The sequence below is a fragment of the Echinops telfairi genome, unplaced genomic scaffold (genome assembly GCF_000313985.2).
Source record: "Echinops telfairi isolate 266 unplaced genomic scaffold, ASM31398v2 ScPeMD7_15;HRSCAF=58, whole genome shotgun sequence".
Taxonomy (NCBI): Eukaryota; Metazoa; Chordata; class Mammalia; order Afrosoricida; family Tenrecidae; genus Echinops; species Echinops telfairi.
Genome location: NW_022103912.1, coordinates 2736128 through 2752343, shown reverse-complemented (window position 1 = coordinate 2752343; position 16216 = coordinate 2736128). Strand labels below are relative to the sequence as shown.

At 51.9% G+C, this 16216-nt stretch overlaps 1 protein-coding gene across 1 annotated transcript; it reads right to left on the bottom strand.

The window, feature by feature from the left end:
• Positions 1-14250: 14250 nt before the first annotated feature.
• Positions 14251-16211, bottom strand: C1QL2 (complement C1q like 2). Its single transcript, XM_004711886.2, has 2 exons — positions 15600-16211; positions 14251-14983 (listed from the first exon to the last, which is right to left on the bottom strand). Exons 1-2 carry the CDS (start codon positions 16209-16211, stop codon positions 14804-14806), a joined length of 792 nt encoding a protein of 263 aa, XP_004711943.1. The 3' UTR covers positions 14251-14803.
• Positions 16212-16216: the final 5 nt, after the last annotated feature.

The window sequence follows — 16216 nt, the reverse complement described above, 5'->3', positions numbered from 1 at the left end:
AGCCATTTATAGTGCTTTCTAATTTAACTGTTTATTTCTTGTATATTTATCTGTATATGATTTAACAGTTCATTTCTCGTTATATATCTAATTATCAATCTAAATAAATATATTATATTATCAGGAATTTGGTTTTATCTCTGTAGAGAACCCTGTCTAACACAGAGGGGCAGCAAGAGAAAGAGTAAGCGGGAGAGAGTTACAAAGTGTGAGGAAGGCCACTGGGGCTGAGCACAGAAACAGAGGAAGAAGAAGCCAGAGAGGTGGACAGGGGGAGAGGGTGGTGATAATAAAATGAATGAATGAACAGGCGGGGGCCTCAGGAGAAAATGTCTAGACTCAGACCTTGAGTCAGCTGCACTTGACTTTGAGCAAGTCATTCTAATTTCCCTGTGGCCCCCATTGCTCATAGATAAAAAGGGAAGGATGGGTGTGCAAGTCATTTAAATGAGAATTAGCCCCTGGGTAAAAAGCTGGGCTGAAACCCCAATAGGACATGACCTAGAATCCCAGCTGGACCATTTTCTAGCTGTGCAATCTTGGGTAGGTCCCTTCGCTGAGTCTTGGCTTCCTCGTCTGTAAAATGGGCGGTATGGCACTCTCCCGGGCTGGTGTGGTCTGCGCCGCCGGGAGAGGTCTTGTCACTCACATGTCCCGTGAATCAGGAGTGGGGCTCATTGAATGCCTGATGTTCTGGCCTCCTCCTTCAGCGCTCCTAGGGCAGCTGTCCTCCTTCCTGTAGCCCTCAGGGTCCTCTTACTGCTGTTCATTGCTTTGCCCTGCACCTCTCACCAAGCATCCTGCTCCCCGCCCCCTATAGAAAAGGGGTCCTCAAGGCTTAGGGAGAAGGGATTCCTCTTGCTCTCCTTCATCCACGCTGTGTCCTGAAGGCTTTCCTCATGCCTCTCCGTCTCCCAACAGTTCGATGGTGCCCCCTGCTCTCTGAGGAACATCTCTGTTCTCTAGCACATCACACAAGACCCCTGCTACAGGCCCCACCAAAATCTCCAGCCTCCTTTTGCCCGTCGTTGGCTACCAAAGCGCCAAACGAACTATCTGCGATTGAGTCCATTCCAATTCAAACTGGAATTCCTACAAGACAGGGTCGAACTCCCTCTGTGGGTTTCTGAGACTGTACAGAAGCACAAAGCCTCGTCTTTCTCCTGCGAGGCAGGAGGCTGACCTTGCCATTAGCAGCCCAATGCACAACCACTCCGCCACCAGGGCTCCTTAGGCTTCGGTTATGCAGATCCCATCTTAACGTCTCAATAGTACTCAATCTCATGTCTCCACACCTTTGCATATACTTTTTCTATTGCCTGAAAAATTCCCTCCCCCATGCTCCCATATCCTCTTCAACTGCCTGGAAGTGCCTATCTATCCTGGACCACTGTACATCCCCAGGGTCCCATGTCTTTCCCTCTGCTGTGGTCCCTAGGCCTTGAACATGCTTCTCTTAGTCTCTGTATACCCTGATTCTCTCGGGTATGTCTGTCCCTCCACCAGACCACACCGAGCTCCTCGGAGACAGTATTTATGCTGCCTTTGCTTGGAGCTCTGGTGATATCGTTAATTACGCATTTGGTTGCTAACAACAAAGTCAACAGTTCAAACCCACCAGCCAACCCGTGGGAAAACAGTGACACTTTCAGCACCTGGAAAGATTTGAAGCCTAGAAATCCCACTGAGGCATTTCTGTCCTGTCTTGTAGGGTCTCTATAAATCAGAACCAACTCAATGATAGCGAGTCTTGTGCTTTTAGCTTTAGTGGAGAAGCTTTTTGTGAAAAGAAATTAAACCCATCATGAAGACCGCCCTTACCCTGAGCTACACAGCGATGTAGGGTCCTCCCCGCACATTAAACAGACTTGTCCAGGACAGCGGTATCTTCCCCACGGTGCTGTGGAGAAGAAGATAAAGGCCGAGCATCTACATTTAGGACTTGGCGAGTATTACAAATGACCACGTTAGTAAGACGGGCAATCTCCAGGCCCTCCTATTGACCCACATCAGAAAGGCTCTAAATTTAGTGCCCAAACACGAGCCTGGTGCATATGCAGCCTCGCAAATGACTCTCGTTGGGTAGGAAGCGGAATTCGATTTGCATGTCGGAGCAACGTTGTCTGGTACCTGATGTCAGAGTAATTTTATTATTAAATTATCAACACTGATTCACTGAGAAATACGGTACTGCCAGGAGCTATTTTTAACCTCCCGCCTCAGCCCCGCTAGGCAAACAAGCGTCCTTTGAAGGACACTGCATTTGCAAAAAGTGAATTAGGTGAATAAATAGCCAGCTATTCATGAAGTTTCTTTATTGAGAAATAAATAAATAACAGCCCCTGAATGCCTTCATTGTCCCCTGGCCGGCTTCCCCGAGCATGATGAGGTCTGCCGACAGCAGGGGCCACGGAGATGAGGCACTGTCGACCCTCCTGCATGCAGCAGACGGGGTGAGGCTCCTGCAAGGGCTCTCTGAGAGGCCAGCCCCTCCCAGCCCTCAGGGCAGGTGGGCACAGCAGCGTCTCACCCATCCCTGGCATGAAGGCCATCCCGTGGCCCCCTCCACTCGTGGTGCACCTTCCTGCTTAACCCAGAGGATTCCAGCCTGGGCTCTGTTACCAGCCTGGGTCTATCTCTGGGACTTTGGGTCCAATTCCTTCTTTGTGCCTCAGTTTCCTCGTCTGTAAAATTGGGATCATTCCTACCTGGTCATGGGTGGTGGGGAAGAATGAAAAGAAATAGCCATTTAATCTTCCACAGCCACTTAGAAGCATTCTGACTTGCAGTAAGAGTTTGTTAAATGTCATCTTTGGAGATAGGATGAAAGAAAGCAAAAGTGGCCCTTAAGGGGCAGCGGGATGTCTTGGAAGCAGATGGGCCTTGGACTTGACCTGGTCTCCAGCCCCAGTGCCCCAGGCCCAGCCGAGTGACTCAGACCAAGCCCATAGGTGTTTCCGCCCCTCCGATTCCAAGTCCATGGAAGGAGCATGCTCACACCTGCCTCTGCAGCAAGGTCACTGTGAGGAAGAGGCCGGTGTGACACCGCTCCTGTCCAGTAGCCCGGCAGTGCTCCCAGCACCGGCTCGGTGCTCCATGAAAAATGGGCGGCTAGTGGTTAGGCGTTGGGCTGTGATCCGCATCGTGGGCAGTTCAAAACCACCAGAAGCTCCGCCAGGGGAAGACTGGTCTTTCTTCTTTCGTCAAGTTAGGTCTCAGAGACCCACGGGGTGGTGGTGAGTCAGCGCTGCCTCGTGGCAGTTGGTGAGTGAGTGAGGAGGGTGGACACTGTACTCATCTCGAGCCCGTGTATATCCTTGATGCTTCCGTTTCCCTCTACTTCCTCGCCCACAAGCCAGTCCTCCTCTGGGATACAAGGCGGACCAAAGCCTCTGAAATGATGCCCTTTGTATTTCAATGTTCCATAGTTTGGCTGTTGCAGATATTTTTTAAATTAGTGTGGGTTTTCAAAAAAGAATGCATTAAATCATGTCTCTTAACTATTGATCATTAAAATTACATTGCGTCTCTCATCCTTGTCCCAGCCTCCTTGCAGGGAGACCCGAAGCTCCATTTGGCTGTAAAGCAGGTGGGAGGGGCTCAGAGGGGAGAGAAGTCCTGAAGCAAGGCCACCAGATGCCAGGCTGGGACTTGGGGATCGTCCTGTGAGCTTTGGGAGACACGGGAAATTTACGACCAAGAGCTGAGAGAATGATGTCTATGATGTGATCACGCTTAGACTTCCTTTACTCCTGGAACGGTAATAATCAGAATTAATTAGGAAAACCCTGGCTGAGGCTGCAGGCAGGCACGCATTAACTGCCGCCCTCTCACACAGTGAAAACAATTACTTGCTGTTTAAGCACTTGGACCACAGAGCCCCAAACTTGGCAGCCCCATTTGTCCCGTGATATGAAAGGAGGCAGCTGGCAGCAGGGTCATGGGGACCAATTAGCCAGCTCCCCAAGACACACGTCAGTGTGGACAAACTTTTACAACCCTTAGGTCCTAGGGCTCAGTGTATGTACGCTGCTCCCAGCCTCCTCATGTGCACTGGCCAGGTGCACATGGTGCACCTCTTTATTCATGCAAGAAGACCCACACTTCCCATAAGTTGCTTAGCAGGAGAAGCTGAGTGAAACACGGGCTCAAGTTCATTCTGCAGCAGGCAGACCTCCCAACAGGGCTCACTGCAGCGGAGAGCGGTGATGTGCGCCTCTGGAAGGGGAATGCCCCTTGAAGTCCCACCCACACTCTCTTCCACAAGCTGGCCAACGGAGTTGAGCAGGCAACCAGAGATAAACACTACACCACACAGCACACACGCGGCCCAAGAAAAGGCCCACTCCTGCAGACGGAGGCCTGGGTGATGCTGGATACACTCAGAGGTGGGCCTCAGGAGAAACACCAAATCTGGGCCACCACACACCCAAGGGGGCTTCCACAAGTTGATGGAAAATTGGAATGTCAAGAGAATGGGATTTTCCCGCCAACGTTTGGAAGTCTCTTTAAAGTTCCAGGCATCAGCGTCATGGAGAAGTCAACCAAAGCCCTCAGTAGCAGAAGCAGCCCTGGACTGCGAGGTTGTTCTCAGCACTGATACAAACACTGCATGGCCTTCAGGCAATTGCTTCATGCATCCCAGCCTCAGTTTCTTCTTCTGGTAACTGGGATGTTATATCTGACCTCCCCTTGTGAGCAGGGTCTTTGGAGGAATGGGAAGGGACCCATAGTGCTCTGTGATCTCTTCAGTCTGGTCAGTGTGGGCCTGGCTGTCACTACAAGCAAGGGAGAGAGGCTATATATAGGCAACGATGACTTGAGAAAGTTCAAAGGGATATAAAAATGTTAAGTTGCCGCGACTGCTGCTGCAGGCCTGGGTATGTGTCGCTGTTTTTCTAGAACACTAGGATTTTGAGCTCTTTGGGCAACTCAGGGACTTTCCTAATTCCCTAACTCCCCCTCCAACCCAAGAGGTTCCTACCCCCAGCTCTTCTCTCCGCCACATCCACTCCCCACCCTCTGACCTCACCCCAACCATCAACTCCACACACATTTCAAAGTGAGTCAGCCATGAAGTTCACGGATGTGTTGGAGGCAGGGGAGGAGGAAGAGGGACCCAACCAATGATATAAAATGCTTCCGCCTCTCCCAGGGGGAGTGAGAAGGACCCGAGTGGTGAGGCATTCTGGGCCATGTACACAACCATGCGGCTGCGTCATTAGCCCCAGCAAATATGGACAAGCATACGCGTGCACATGTATGATGCATCCCCCATATGAGCCTCTCTCTCTCTCTTACACACACACACACACACACTCCACAGGTTGGTGCTGACAAGTAAGCAGCCCCCGGAATGGCATCTCACCCTCCTCTGGGTCATGAGGAGGCACCGGTGTTGATGTTGAAGAAGTGGAAACAGCCATGCCTCTCAGTTTCTGTTCTCCTGGCCCTGCCCTATGCCCAGCCACTTCTCCTTGGTGCTGCCGTCTCCCTGTTTGGGGAAGCACCCACCCCCTACCCTGTAGCCCTGGCACCAGCCTGATGAAATGTTGCACTTGCTTGGGGCACTCAGTAAAGGTTTAAAGAACAAATACGGTAAGTAAGCATGTCTTTTTACTCAGCTTCATGGCGAGGATAAGAACCACTTATTCAACAAGCCTTAACTCAGGCATCACCACCTCCTGGATGCCCTCCTGTCTATCCCAGCCCTCCCGAGTATCTCTCCTACGAAGGGCATTCTGCCACACTGGGATCTACCTTCAGCCCCGACCCCTGCCTCAGTGTGTCCCCAGTCTCTCCAGCAGAGAGCTCAGCATCTTGACTTTATGGTCAAGTCCGCCTGGCTTGGAATTTTGGCTCCAGCCCTCTTAGCGGTGGGACGGCCGTTGACTTTGCAGAATCTCTGTGCCTCATCTGTTAAGTGGACGGAATCACTTCCAGCCTGCAGCGTCGTGGGAGTTCTCCATGAGGGATGTGACTGCAGTGCTCCTCTTAGCAAACCAGCTTGCATGGCTTCGACTAGGACTCACGGAGACCCCTCAGGGTTCTCAATGCCAGAGTTTTGGAATTAGCTCTCCAGGCTTTCCCCCAAGGCACCTCTGGGTGGACTTCTGCTTCGCAGTCAAGTGCATTAAGCCTTCGCACCACCCAGGACTCCTCTCCTCCCAGTTGAAATTGACATGGGAGGGAGGACTTCTGTTGTTAATATTCCATGCTGATTATTACTCCTGCACCAGAGAGGCTGAAAGGGGATAGGGATAGGTCCCCTGCCACAGTGGCAGGCACACAGCGGAGCCCCATTTTTGAGCAAAGCCCTGGTTTTCAACTTTCAACTGGTACCATGCAAGGGAGTGTGGCCTAGCTACAAGTCATCATGTCTGGCTGGGCCTTCATGGAGCCCCAAGCTGGGAGCTTGCACAGGATTAGTGGGTGGTTTTACTATGCTCCGGAGAGGCCCAGCCCGGGGGCTGTGCGCATCCGACTGAAATGGGACTGCGATGGAGCTGGGCCAGCAGAGGTGTTTGCATATTCATTCAGCAGAGTCTGAGATTAAGTCAAGCTCCAAGTCTCATTATGCAGGGGTTTATTAGCCTGGAAGTCAACAAATAAGCCCACCGGGCTCTGCAGGGCAATGGGAAACTGCAAACAAGGCCATCTATGGAGCACAGGACGGTGGCCAGCCTTAACACCATGGCTCTGGAAAGGGCCTGGCATGAATTTTTGCTTGGAAATCTTAGAGCTGTTGAAAGTAGTCTGTGAAATGGGTGCAATTATCTCTACCTCATAGTGTTCCAGAAAGGAATTATGGGATGGCTTGTCTGCACAATGCCCCTTGTGATTGATCACAGGTGACAATGTTAGCATGACAGTCCTGCACCCCCTCCTTCTGAGCAACCTTGAGTTAACGATTCTGGAACGGTGTCTGTTCAGGAAAGAACAAAGCAGCCCCTCATAATTTCAGCACCTACCATTCCCACCTCTCAAAGCACTTACTCTGTGCCTCCCACTGCTTAATGACATCTCATAGATCCTCCCAACTACCCATGTGGGAGGAGGATTAGCCCCATTGCGCAGCTGGGGACAGGGAGGCTCAGCAAGTTAAATAATTGGTTAAAATACTGCTGAGTTCGTTTATGGCAAAAATGGATTTGAACCCAAGTTCAAAGACTAGGATAGCTTTGGAAATCGATCAGATGGTAGAAGTGGAAAACGGGCCGTTTCCAACATACGCATAAGAATTCTGAGTACTAACTTTTATTGTTAGTGAACAATAAAAGTGAACCTTATTGATTCATTCAATCCTCATGCCAGTCTCTTACAGTAAATAGCATTTTACAGAAGAAGCCATAACTTGGAAAGCCCCAGAGAGCCCACCTGGCCCAATCGGAGAAACAGTGCATTGGATTATAACAGACAAGGCCTTTGGAGTCCACAGACCTGAACTTCTATCTTGGGGCTCCTCCTTGCTGTGTGACCTTAGGCGAACCACCAGCCTTCTCTGTGCCTCACTCTCTGGCTCACTTAACCTTCTCACAGAGTTATTAAGATAACTGCTGGGCTATGGAACTTCTGGGTCTCACTCCACTGTTGACATTAAGGGAGATAACATAGATCAAGAGTTCAGTTCAATAAAAAAAATTGTTAAAAATACCTTTCCCCCTGTCCACTCTGCAGCGTGACCTGATTGCTTTTAAAGGACTGGGCTATTTTGGGCACTCAGCTGCCGCCCACTGCTTGGGCTGATTCTAGCGTCCACGTCAGATGCCGGAGTGACTGGGCTTGCTGTACCTGCGCCAGTCACTTCAGCTGGTGTGGAGTCCTCTGGTGACCTAGCAGAGAGCCCGCCCCTTCCCTGCTCCACCCTGAGCTGCACAGCAGGCAGAGAGGCAGCACCCAGTCGTGGTACAGGAACTGGGGGGAAACAGGGAGAGGGGCAGAGGGCAGCTGTGGAGGCAAGCAGGAGCTGAGTCAGTCCCAGCTGCTTTGCCCCCTTGGAAACCTTAGGCCTTCGAGGTGCTGCACAGCACACCCATCTGTTGTCAAGAGTCAAAATAAGAATGCTGGGACTCCAGAAAATCCTCCAGCAAAGCTCAAGACACACGTCACCGGGAACCTTCACCCTCTCTCAGACACAAAACCCAAGCCTGTTGCCTCCAAGTTGCCTCTGACTCATAGGGACCCGAAAAGGAGAGCTGGGCTCCACAGGGTTGTATTGGCGGTCCTCTTTATAGAAATAGATTAGCAGACCTTTGTTCTGTAGAGCTGCTGGGTGGATTTCAACCACCAACCTTTAGGTGAGTAACCCAGTACAAACCATTCATGCCACCCAGGGCACCCTCTCCTGGATATATTGCATGGTTAACAAGGCTTGAAAAGCTGGTCCAAACCAGCCTATGGACATGCCCCATTCTCCCAAGAGTCCGGGCTGTCTAGGGAAGGAGGACCATCCAGCTCCCCTGCCCCACCCTGCCCCTACCTCCTCCTGGGAGTCTCCGTCCTTCTCCCTGCACTCATCAGAGCACAAATGGGCCGGCTGCAGCTGGTCTCTGTCTTTAATTCCCTCTGTCTCAGGGAGGGGCTGCCGCGTGTAGAAAATCAGCCCAGAGGGGTAGACAGTAGGAACAAAAGGAGGGGACTCACTCAGATCATCGGAAACTTGGATAAAGACATTGTTTTCTGTGCTTCGGAAATCAGGTCAGTTTCTCCTTGTGAAGGAAGATCTTGTCTCTTTGTGGAAAAGAAATCTGAGGCCTGTTGGCCGAGGCCATTCCCAGAAGCCAGCGCAGGACTAGGAAGTGCTCTGATGGTGGAAGGAAGGTGTGTTACATCAGCCAACGTCCAGCATCATGACACAGGGGCAGGCACACTGGCCACATGATGAGGGGACCACACACTGACTGATGTGCAGCCTTGTTCACAAGTGGCTACCCAGTGGGGAGAGCAGGTTCGGACCATGGTGGCGTTTTATATTCTCATGCACAAATCCACACATACGTTTACACATGCATTTGAGTACGAACAAAGCCGCTAACAGAACTTCTCTCTGGTGAAGACTGTGAAGGGGGATTTTATCATTTAAAGCTTTATATTTCTGTGCTATATATATGCTTTGCAAGTGTATGTTGTGTCAATAAATTTTTCAAAAGATATTTGTGTTAATGGGGTTGCATGGTTCCGCAGAATTTTTTTATATGTGGTTTAGTGTGAATCGGATGAGGCTCACTTAGCAAATTCACCTTCCATTCAATACTTCATGCGGTTTCGTTGACTGTCATTGATTGCAAGCCCCACGATGTAACAACACTCATTCCACCTCGACCCTCTGTTCTCAGTTTCCCCCTTCTTGCCTTCTGAACTTTGGTTTTAACTTGGGAAAAATAAAAGAAATCAGACAGCTAGCTAAAGGACCCTGCTGGAAGCAAGGCTACTGACCAAGGTCCCACGAAGGAAGCCTAAGTCAGTCCAAAAGTTGCCAGGTGGCAGAGATCAAAAGTTCCTGACAACTGAGAGGCTCTCTAATTCCTAGAGGTGCGATCTTTCCTTGTGAATCTCACAGGTGCTGAGAAAGTCAAACTACCAAACATGGAATTACAAAGCGCAGCAAGCCTCATGGCAGGGGATGGTCAAGGCTCCATAGACCCTTGCGGAAGGGTCGAAGGGGGAACTCAAGGAGAGGCTAGGGGGAGGGGTACTGCCTCCAGGAAGAGGTTCCACTTGAGCCTTGAAGGAGTGGGAGCCAACCTCGAGAAGTGCTGAGGAGAACAGCGTGCCTGGTGCAGGGAACATTTAGAATGAGGAGAGGGAGAAGAGGTCTTAGAAGCAAACGGATTCCAGGCAGCCTTGGATTAGGAATGGGTTCTGGTCCTAAGTCTGTCTTTAAATCAAATTTAAATCAAATTAAATCTGTCTTTAAATCAAATTTAATTCAAATTGTCAGAACAGTTAGGCATAGTTTATAGGCCATTTAGTCAAATGCTTGCCTTTGTGTATAGTACCTTTCTATGCATAAAAAGCCATTAGAGAAACACTTCCAGATACATTAATAATAGTTAACATAATAACATAGTACTAAATGATAATGATTCGATGTGTTTGCAAAGTATCACCTGTTTGTTCATATGAACCATTCTATGGACCTCGAACTTTTCATGTGACAGGCGTTGCAGGCCCTGGTGTGGAAGGATGAGTTGTGGGGAGGCGTAACCCTGGGGTTGCCTGTGCAAGGTTAAGAGAGAGCAGTCCCGGAAGGGGCTTCGGGCACAGGCCTCTCCTCCAGCGTGCTTAATGAGGCTTCTTTGTACATGCGTGCCCCCCTCAAGGCCTGCTTTATAAGGTCTCACATCCCCTCCACCCATACTCCCTCTGAGCTCATACACACACCCCAGTGCCAGTCCTTGAGCAATGGTTTCACCTCTGTGCAGTGGGACTAATCCCGCCCCTCCCACCACACCGCACCCACTGGAGTGGGTGTGATTCGGACTGATGGCAGCCCAAGGGCACAGAGCGCAAATGCTCCTTGGGGCTTCTGGGGATTCCAGCCACCCCTCTTTGGTTAGCTCCTTGGTTAGGGCTCCTCCTGTGGTCATAGCACCACAGGGGGTTGTAAGGAAACAGTGGCTCCCAAGCACAATTCCTGGCACATGGTAAGATCTTATTAAAGAAAAGCACCAGTGCTACATGATTGGTCCACAACTTGGTGATTATTAAAAATAGATGAGAGGCATGTTGCCTGTCACACTTGTCTATTTATTTTTATGTCATTTGAAATGTATGTAGAATTTCATTTTTAAAACTACCGCTTGAATTATTTGCTGCACATTTGCTACAATTGATGCTGATTCATCTTCCTTTGGGGAGGGTGCCCTTCATTAAGAGGAACTGATTTGGGATAATAACTAAAAAACAAATACATCCCCCCTAAAAACCCTCCTTCTCCCTATGGCAGGTTTGTCCTCCGGCTGCTCAGTGGCCCCTGCAGAGAGCCCGGCCCATCCCGATATCAATGTTGACTTCAGCGTCAACATCAGACACTCCAAAAGTGGCCTACGAAGGAACTGTTGAAACTTGTGTTTTATTTAGTTTTAAGTTAAACAGAAAAGGAAAAGGAAAAAAAAAACCCCAAGCATAACCAATACTTGAAATATTGATTGAAGTTACACACCCCAAGAATTAAAGTGCACAGGGCTACCTATCACTTGTAGAAGAATGTGCTCATTTAGTAATTTGTTTGATTTTGGCCCGAGATTTCATCAAAAAACAAAAAGAGACAAGTGAACCCACTGCCATTAAGTTTATTCCAACTCATCATGACCCTATGGGACAGAGTCGGACAGTCCTTGGGGTGGAAAGCTTGCAAATCTTTATGGAAGTCAATTGCCAAATCTTTCAGCAGTGGAGCACCAGGTAAGGGTTTAATTACAGTACCACCCGCCCCAGGGAGGAGAGGGGCCAGTTCTTTCCTCTTTTATTCAGTAAGGCTTTATCTCCAGACTGTTGGTTAACCAGGACATAGATAAACATGCAGATAAATAGAAAAATTGGGAAAGTGTTTAAGTATGTTATAGTATACATAAATCATTCACAAGGAAGATAGCTGTGCTGGGTATGAGTGCTCACAGATCGTATCAGCTGGGACTGCAGGATGGGGGAGTTGAGAGTCGTTGGAGCCTGAGGGGTGGTGGGCCTGGAGCTTCATCTTGGGTATCCCAGGAAGCCATGTGCTCATAGAGCTAGGAGAGGAATATAACAGGAGGCACAACCTCCCTCCAAGCTGCCAGGCCAGGTGTGGGCATCAGTCAGAGATGCCCATCTCTGGGAATGTGAAAAGGGTCCTGACCACAATAGGGGGAGCCAGTGCTCACTGTAGCTAACCCCCTGTACCTTCAGCTTGCCTCCGGCCCACTTCCAAGAGGGAGAAGGGAGATCGCTATAGGAAAAGTCAGCCAATGGGCCTAAGGATGTGCTGATCAAGATGAAAGCAGTGCTTTTTCATTACAATTGATAGTGGTTCCTTACTCCCCTAGAGATGAGCAGGACAAGTGTCAGGGGCAAAGGACTTTGGTATTCCTGGCCCACCTCTAGACTAGAGGCAGTGGAGGGAAACTGGTGTCCCCACGTTTGTCAGGGAGTCCTCCAACTTCAGTGGGAGTGGGCGCGGGGAGGGAGGGTCTCCCTGGGACCTGGGGAGGGAGGGTCTCCCTGGGACCTAGGGAGTGTGCCCTGGCAGAGAGAGATTGCTCTTGATGTAGCAAGCTTCTGCCACTGGCCCAGCCTCCCACAATCAGCTCATCAATCTATCATCCTGTTAGCAACTGACACCTCTGGCAGTAGCCGGGCATTCGAATTGCAGGAAGCCTGGTGCACCAGGGAATACAGATGGAGGAATCTCAGATTCAAATTTGTCTAAGTATCGTGAACAGCCAGACCCGTGCAAGGCGGCTCCACTGCCCTTCTGCCAAAGGGGAGTGACGGGGTTTTGTTAGAAGTACAAATTGCTTCTTAATGCAGAGGATAAAGCTGGGCTCGGGCACCTCCTTAGAAATTCCTCCCACTCCCAGGAAAGCCACCACTGCATGTCAATTTTAATTTTTGAAATTTAAACCAAGGGCTTTGTCTCTAAGCTTCATCTCATCGGAGAAAGGGGAGGGATAAGTCAAAAAGGATTAGGATCTCGCTGGGGATTGCAGATCCATAGCAATTAGACTTCATTTGGGTCTCAGATATTTGGTTTTAATCGCATTTCTGGATGATACAATCAACAAGCATCAGATATCGGGCCCTATTCTGATGGGCCCCCTTTCCTTGGTCCAGCTGGGTTTGCAATCGGCAATCAGCATGGGAGGTGGAGAATCGGTTTGGGCCTGGAATGGGGAGAGGTGTGTATGTGTGTGTGTGTGTGTGTGTGTGTGACTCCCTTTGAACACTTTACCCTGGGACTCAAAAAGGAAGCAATCATTGTTCATATTCAAGTGAATGGCAACAAAACATTATTCAAATAAATAAGAGCATAAAGAGGAGTAGCCACAGGCCTACAGGCAGGGGGTGTAATTGTCTTTTAAATGGGAAGCACAGTTTTCCCTCCAGGAAGCAAAGTCAACCAGAATGCGATTTGGGGGCAGCTGGAAGACAGGAGCATTGTCACATACCAATCTCACAGAGACCGATGCATGCACATGTACGTGTGCATGTGTATAACATAAGGTGTGTGTGGATATATGTACTTGTATCCCCACTCCGCACAGATACTAACTCGTGTGCATACTCTAAGGTTGTCTCTGACATGCACACTCACACCCATTTCTTTACAAATGACTAAAGGAGCTCAGTATTGATTCACTCACTTGCCATCCATCCAGTCGGTGCAGACTCACACCGACCCTCCAGGACAGGGAGAACTAACCGTCCCAGTGCGAACTAACCGTCCCAGTGCGTTTCTGAGACTGTAGCTGTTTACCGGAGTAGAAAGCCCGGTCTTTCTTCCGCCAGTAAGCACGAGCAGGTTGTTATTTTGGAGATAAGTACTGCTGTGGGAGCTAGATGATTTCACAACAAAGAGAAACCCAAAACCGAGTGAGAGGCGCTATCCTAACTTGTGGATGACAAACAGACCTGGAGGGAGGAGCACAAAAAAGCACGTTCAGGTTCAGAGCAGAACCCCACACCCTGTGGAAGGGAAGCGGAGGCCAGAGAAGAGGGTGTCCTTCCCTGAGCAAGGCTGGATCAAGAGAGCCAGGGGATCACAGGCTTTAGAGAGATTGGGGGGGTGGGGGGGAGTGGGTATGTGCTGAGCACCGGGTGTCTCCATGGTGTATGTTTGCAGGATTTCTGCACTTCCTTTGACGGGAGTCCTTACTGCCTCCAACCCCTCCTGCCACCTACCTTGGCATCCTGCCTCCCACCCCTCCTGCCACCTGCCTTGGCACCCCACTCTGCAGAGGGCTCCTTCCACCTCCTTCCCTAGAAACTGCTCCCCTCTGTTATCCACCCACAACTGAGGCCCAAGAGTTGTCCCCAGTCATGCTCTACTACCCTGCCATGACCCTTCACAGTACCCTGGGCACCAGCCGCTGCCTACAGGAAGGAGCGGCTCTTCTAAGAGCCGGAGGCTGGTTCCCCACAAGGCCTAGCTCTTCATCCATCCCAGGTAGGGGGAGGCTATTCGGAACTCAATGAGGGTATTTTTGCCAAGGTGGACAACTGGTGGTGTCCTGCTCCACAGGCCACACTGACAGAAACTTCGAAGCCCAGGTTTAAAAACATCATTTAATGTGGCGTGGCACAGCGCAGTGGGGCTGAGTGCAGGGTGGCGAGGTGAATTTTCCTTTGCTTTGATTCAGATGCGGGTGGCTTTTTTTTTTTTTTGGCAGATGGACAAGAAATTCGCACAAGTATTTCGGGTCACAAAGGACCCCCTCAAGGAGCCCCTTTCTCTTGGCCAACCTCCCTTTCCAGGCCCAGGGGCCTAAAGAGGACCTACAGAGGGCAGGTGGCCCGGGAGGTGGCCTGTCCAGTCTAATCACGTCTAAAAGTTTTTGTCCTCGGACAGGGATGTAGTAGGTTTCCGCCCAGCTCGCCTTTTGCGTGCTTGCGTTTCTCTCCCCGGCTTGGGGACTGGGCAGGGTGGGGACCAGGGGCACAGCTCAAAGTGCGGTGAGTCGCAGGTACATGAAGTCCAGGAGGGCGGGAGGAACGGGGGCAGGAGGGATGTGTCTTTTCTACCGGAGCTGTCAGCAGCTGCGAATAGCCGTGGCCAGGAAGCCGAGCGCCCCTGCCACCGCCGCGCGCTCGCGGAGCCGAGTCTCTAGTCCGGGTACAGAAGAAAGCCCGAGAACGTGCTGTACTTGTTGTTGTTGCCCCCGTGAGCCTTCCCGCCGTCCAGCTTCACGTACACCTCGTCTCCAGAGTCGAGGTGCAGGACCACGCTGTTGCTGGCGTAGTCGTAGTTCTGGTCCGCGTCCTGAGCGATGGCGCTGGCCCGTACCTAGGAGCGAATCGCGGGAGCAGGTGGGCAGAGGCCCCTTGGCCTAAACGCTTCCCAGCTCCCACCTGGCGCGCCCGGACTTGCCTTGTGCCCCTGCCTCCAGGCTGGACGCCCCCACCTGGCTTCATGCCCCTCTCCAGCTTGGCCAAGCCTACCCAGATCCCTCTGTTCCACAGCCGGTGAAGCCCAGGGCAGGGGAAGGGTAAGTTCTCATGCACAGACCGACCCAGCCCGGCAGCCAAAGGCGGGAACCGGGGTACCGAGGAAAGGAGGCTAGAAGGGGCTCAGTGGGGACATGAGAGTGGAGTCTCCCAACTACTAATTGAGGGGTTGCCGGGAAGCCCAGGAGAGCAGTTTGGATGGCAGGGAACCTGCTCTCCAGGTCCAGCCTCCCTCTGGCGCTCCGCTGTCTGGAGCGCGGCCGCGGGGCGCACTGGCCGCGGGGCTGCTGGGGCTCCGACCAGCGCTCTGCCTGCCGGGCCTCGGAATGCTCCAGGGTAGGGAGAAAGGAGACTGGTTCTCGGGACCAAGGTCAGGGCCAAGGGGGGTTAGGGGGGTCCTCGGGAGCGGGAGCGGGAGGGTCTACGGGGTCGGGGCAGGATGGGGGGCCACTGACCTGCCCGTTCTTGCAGAGGTCTGCCCACATGCTGGTGCCATCGCCGCCGCGCATGAGGATGTGGTAGGTGAAGAAGTAGATGCCCCGCACCTGGCAGCTGAACTTGCCTGTTGTGGGGTCGTAGTGATTGCCCAGGTTGGTGACCACGTCGTCGAACTTCAACACCTCGTAGCCTTCGTGGGGGCTCTTGAGACCCACGTAGAAGGCGATCTTGGGGCCGCTGAAGGCGGCACTCAACGCGCTGGTCACCTCGCTCTCCGCGTCGCCTGCGCCCCCGGTTCCGCCGCCCGCCTCCCCGACGCCGCCCGCCGTGCCGGCAGTCAGCTGCAGCCCAGGCAGCCCCGGACGCCCCGAGTCCCCCTTCTCCCCTGGGGGGCCCCTGGGCCCTGGCGGCCCAGGCTCGCCAGGGGGTCCCCGCGATCCGGGTTTGCCCGGTCGTCCCGGGTCGCCCTTGGGTCCCTGGATGAAAGGGGGTGGAGGGTTGGCGCTGAGGTCCTGCATGACTTCCAGGGCGGCAGTGCTGGGTCCGGGCGGCGGGGCCTTGGCGCCCGCGGGCCCCCCGCCGGGTGCGACCGTGTAGGGGTCGCAGATCATGCGGCAGGTGCCCATCATCTCAT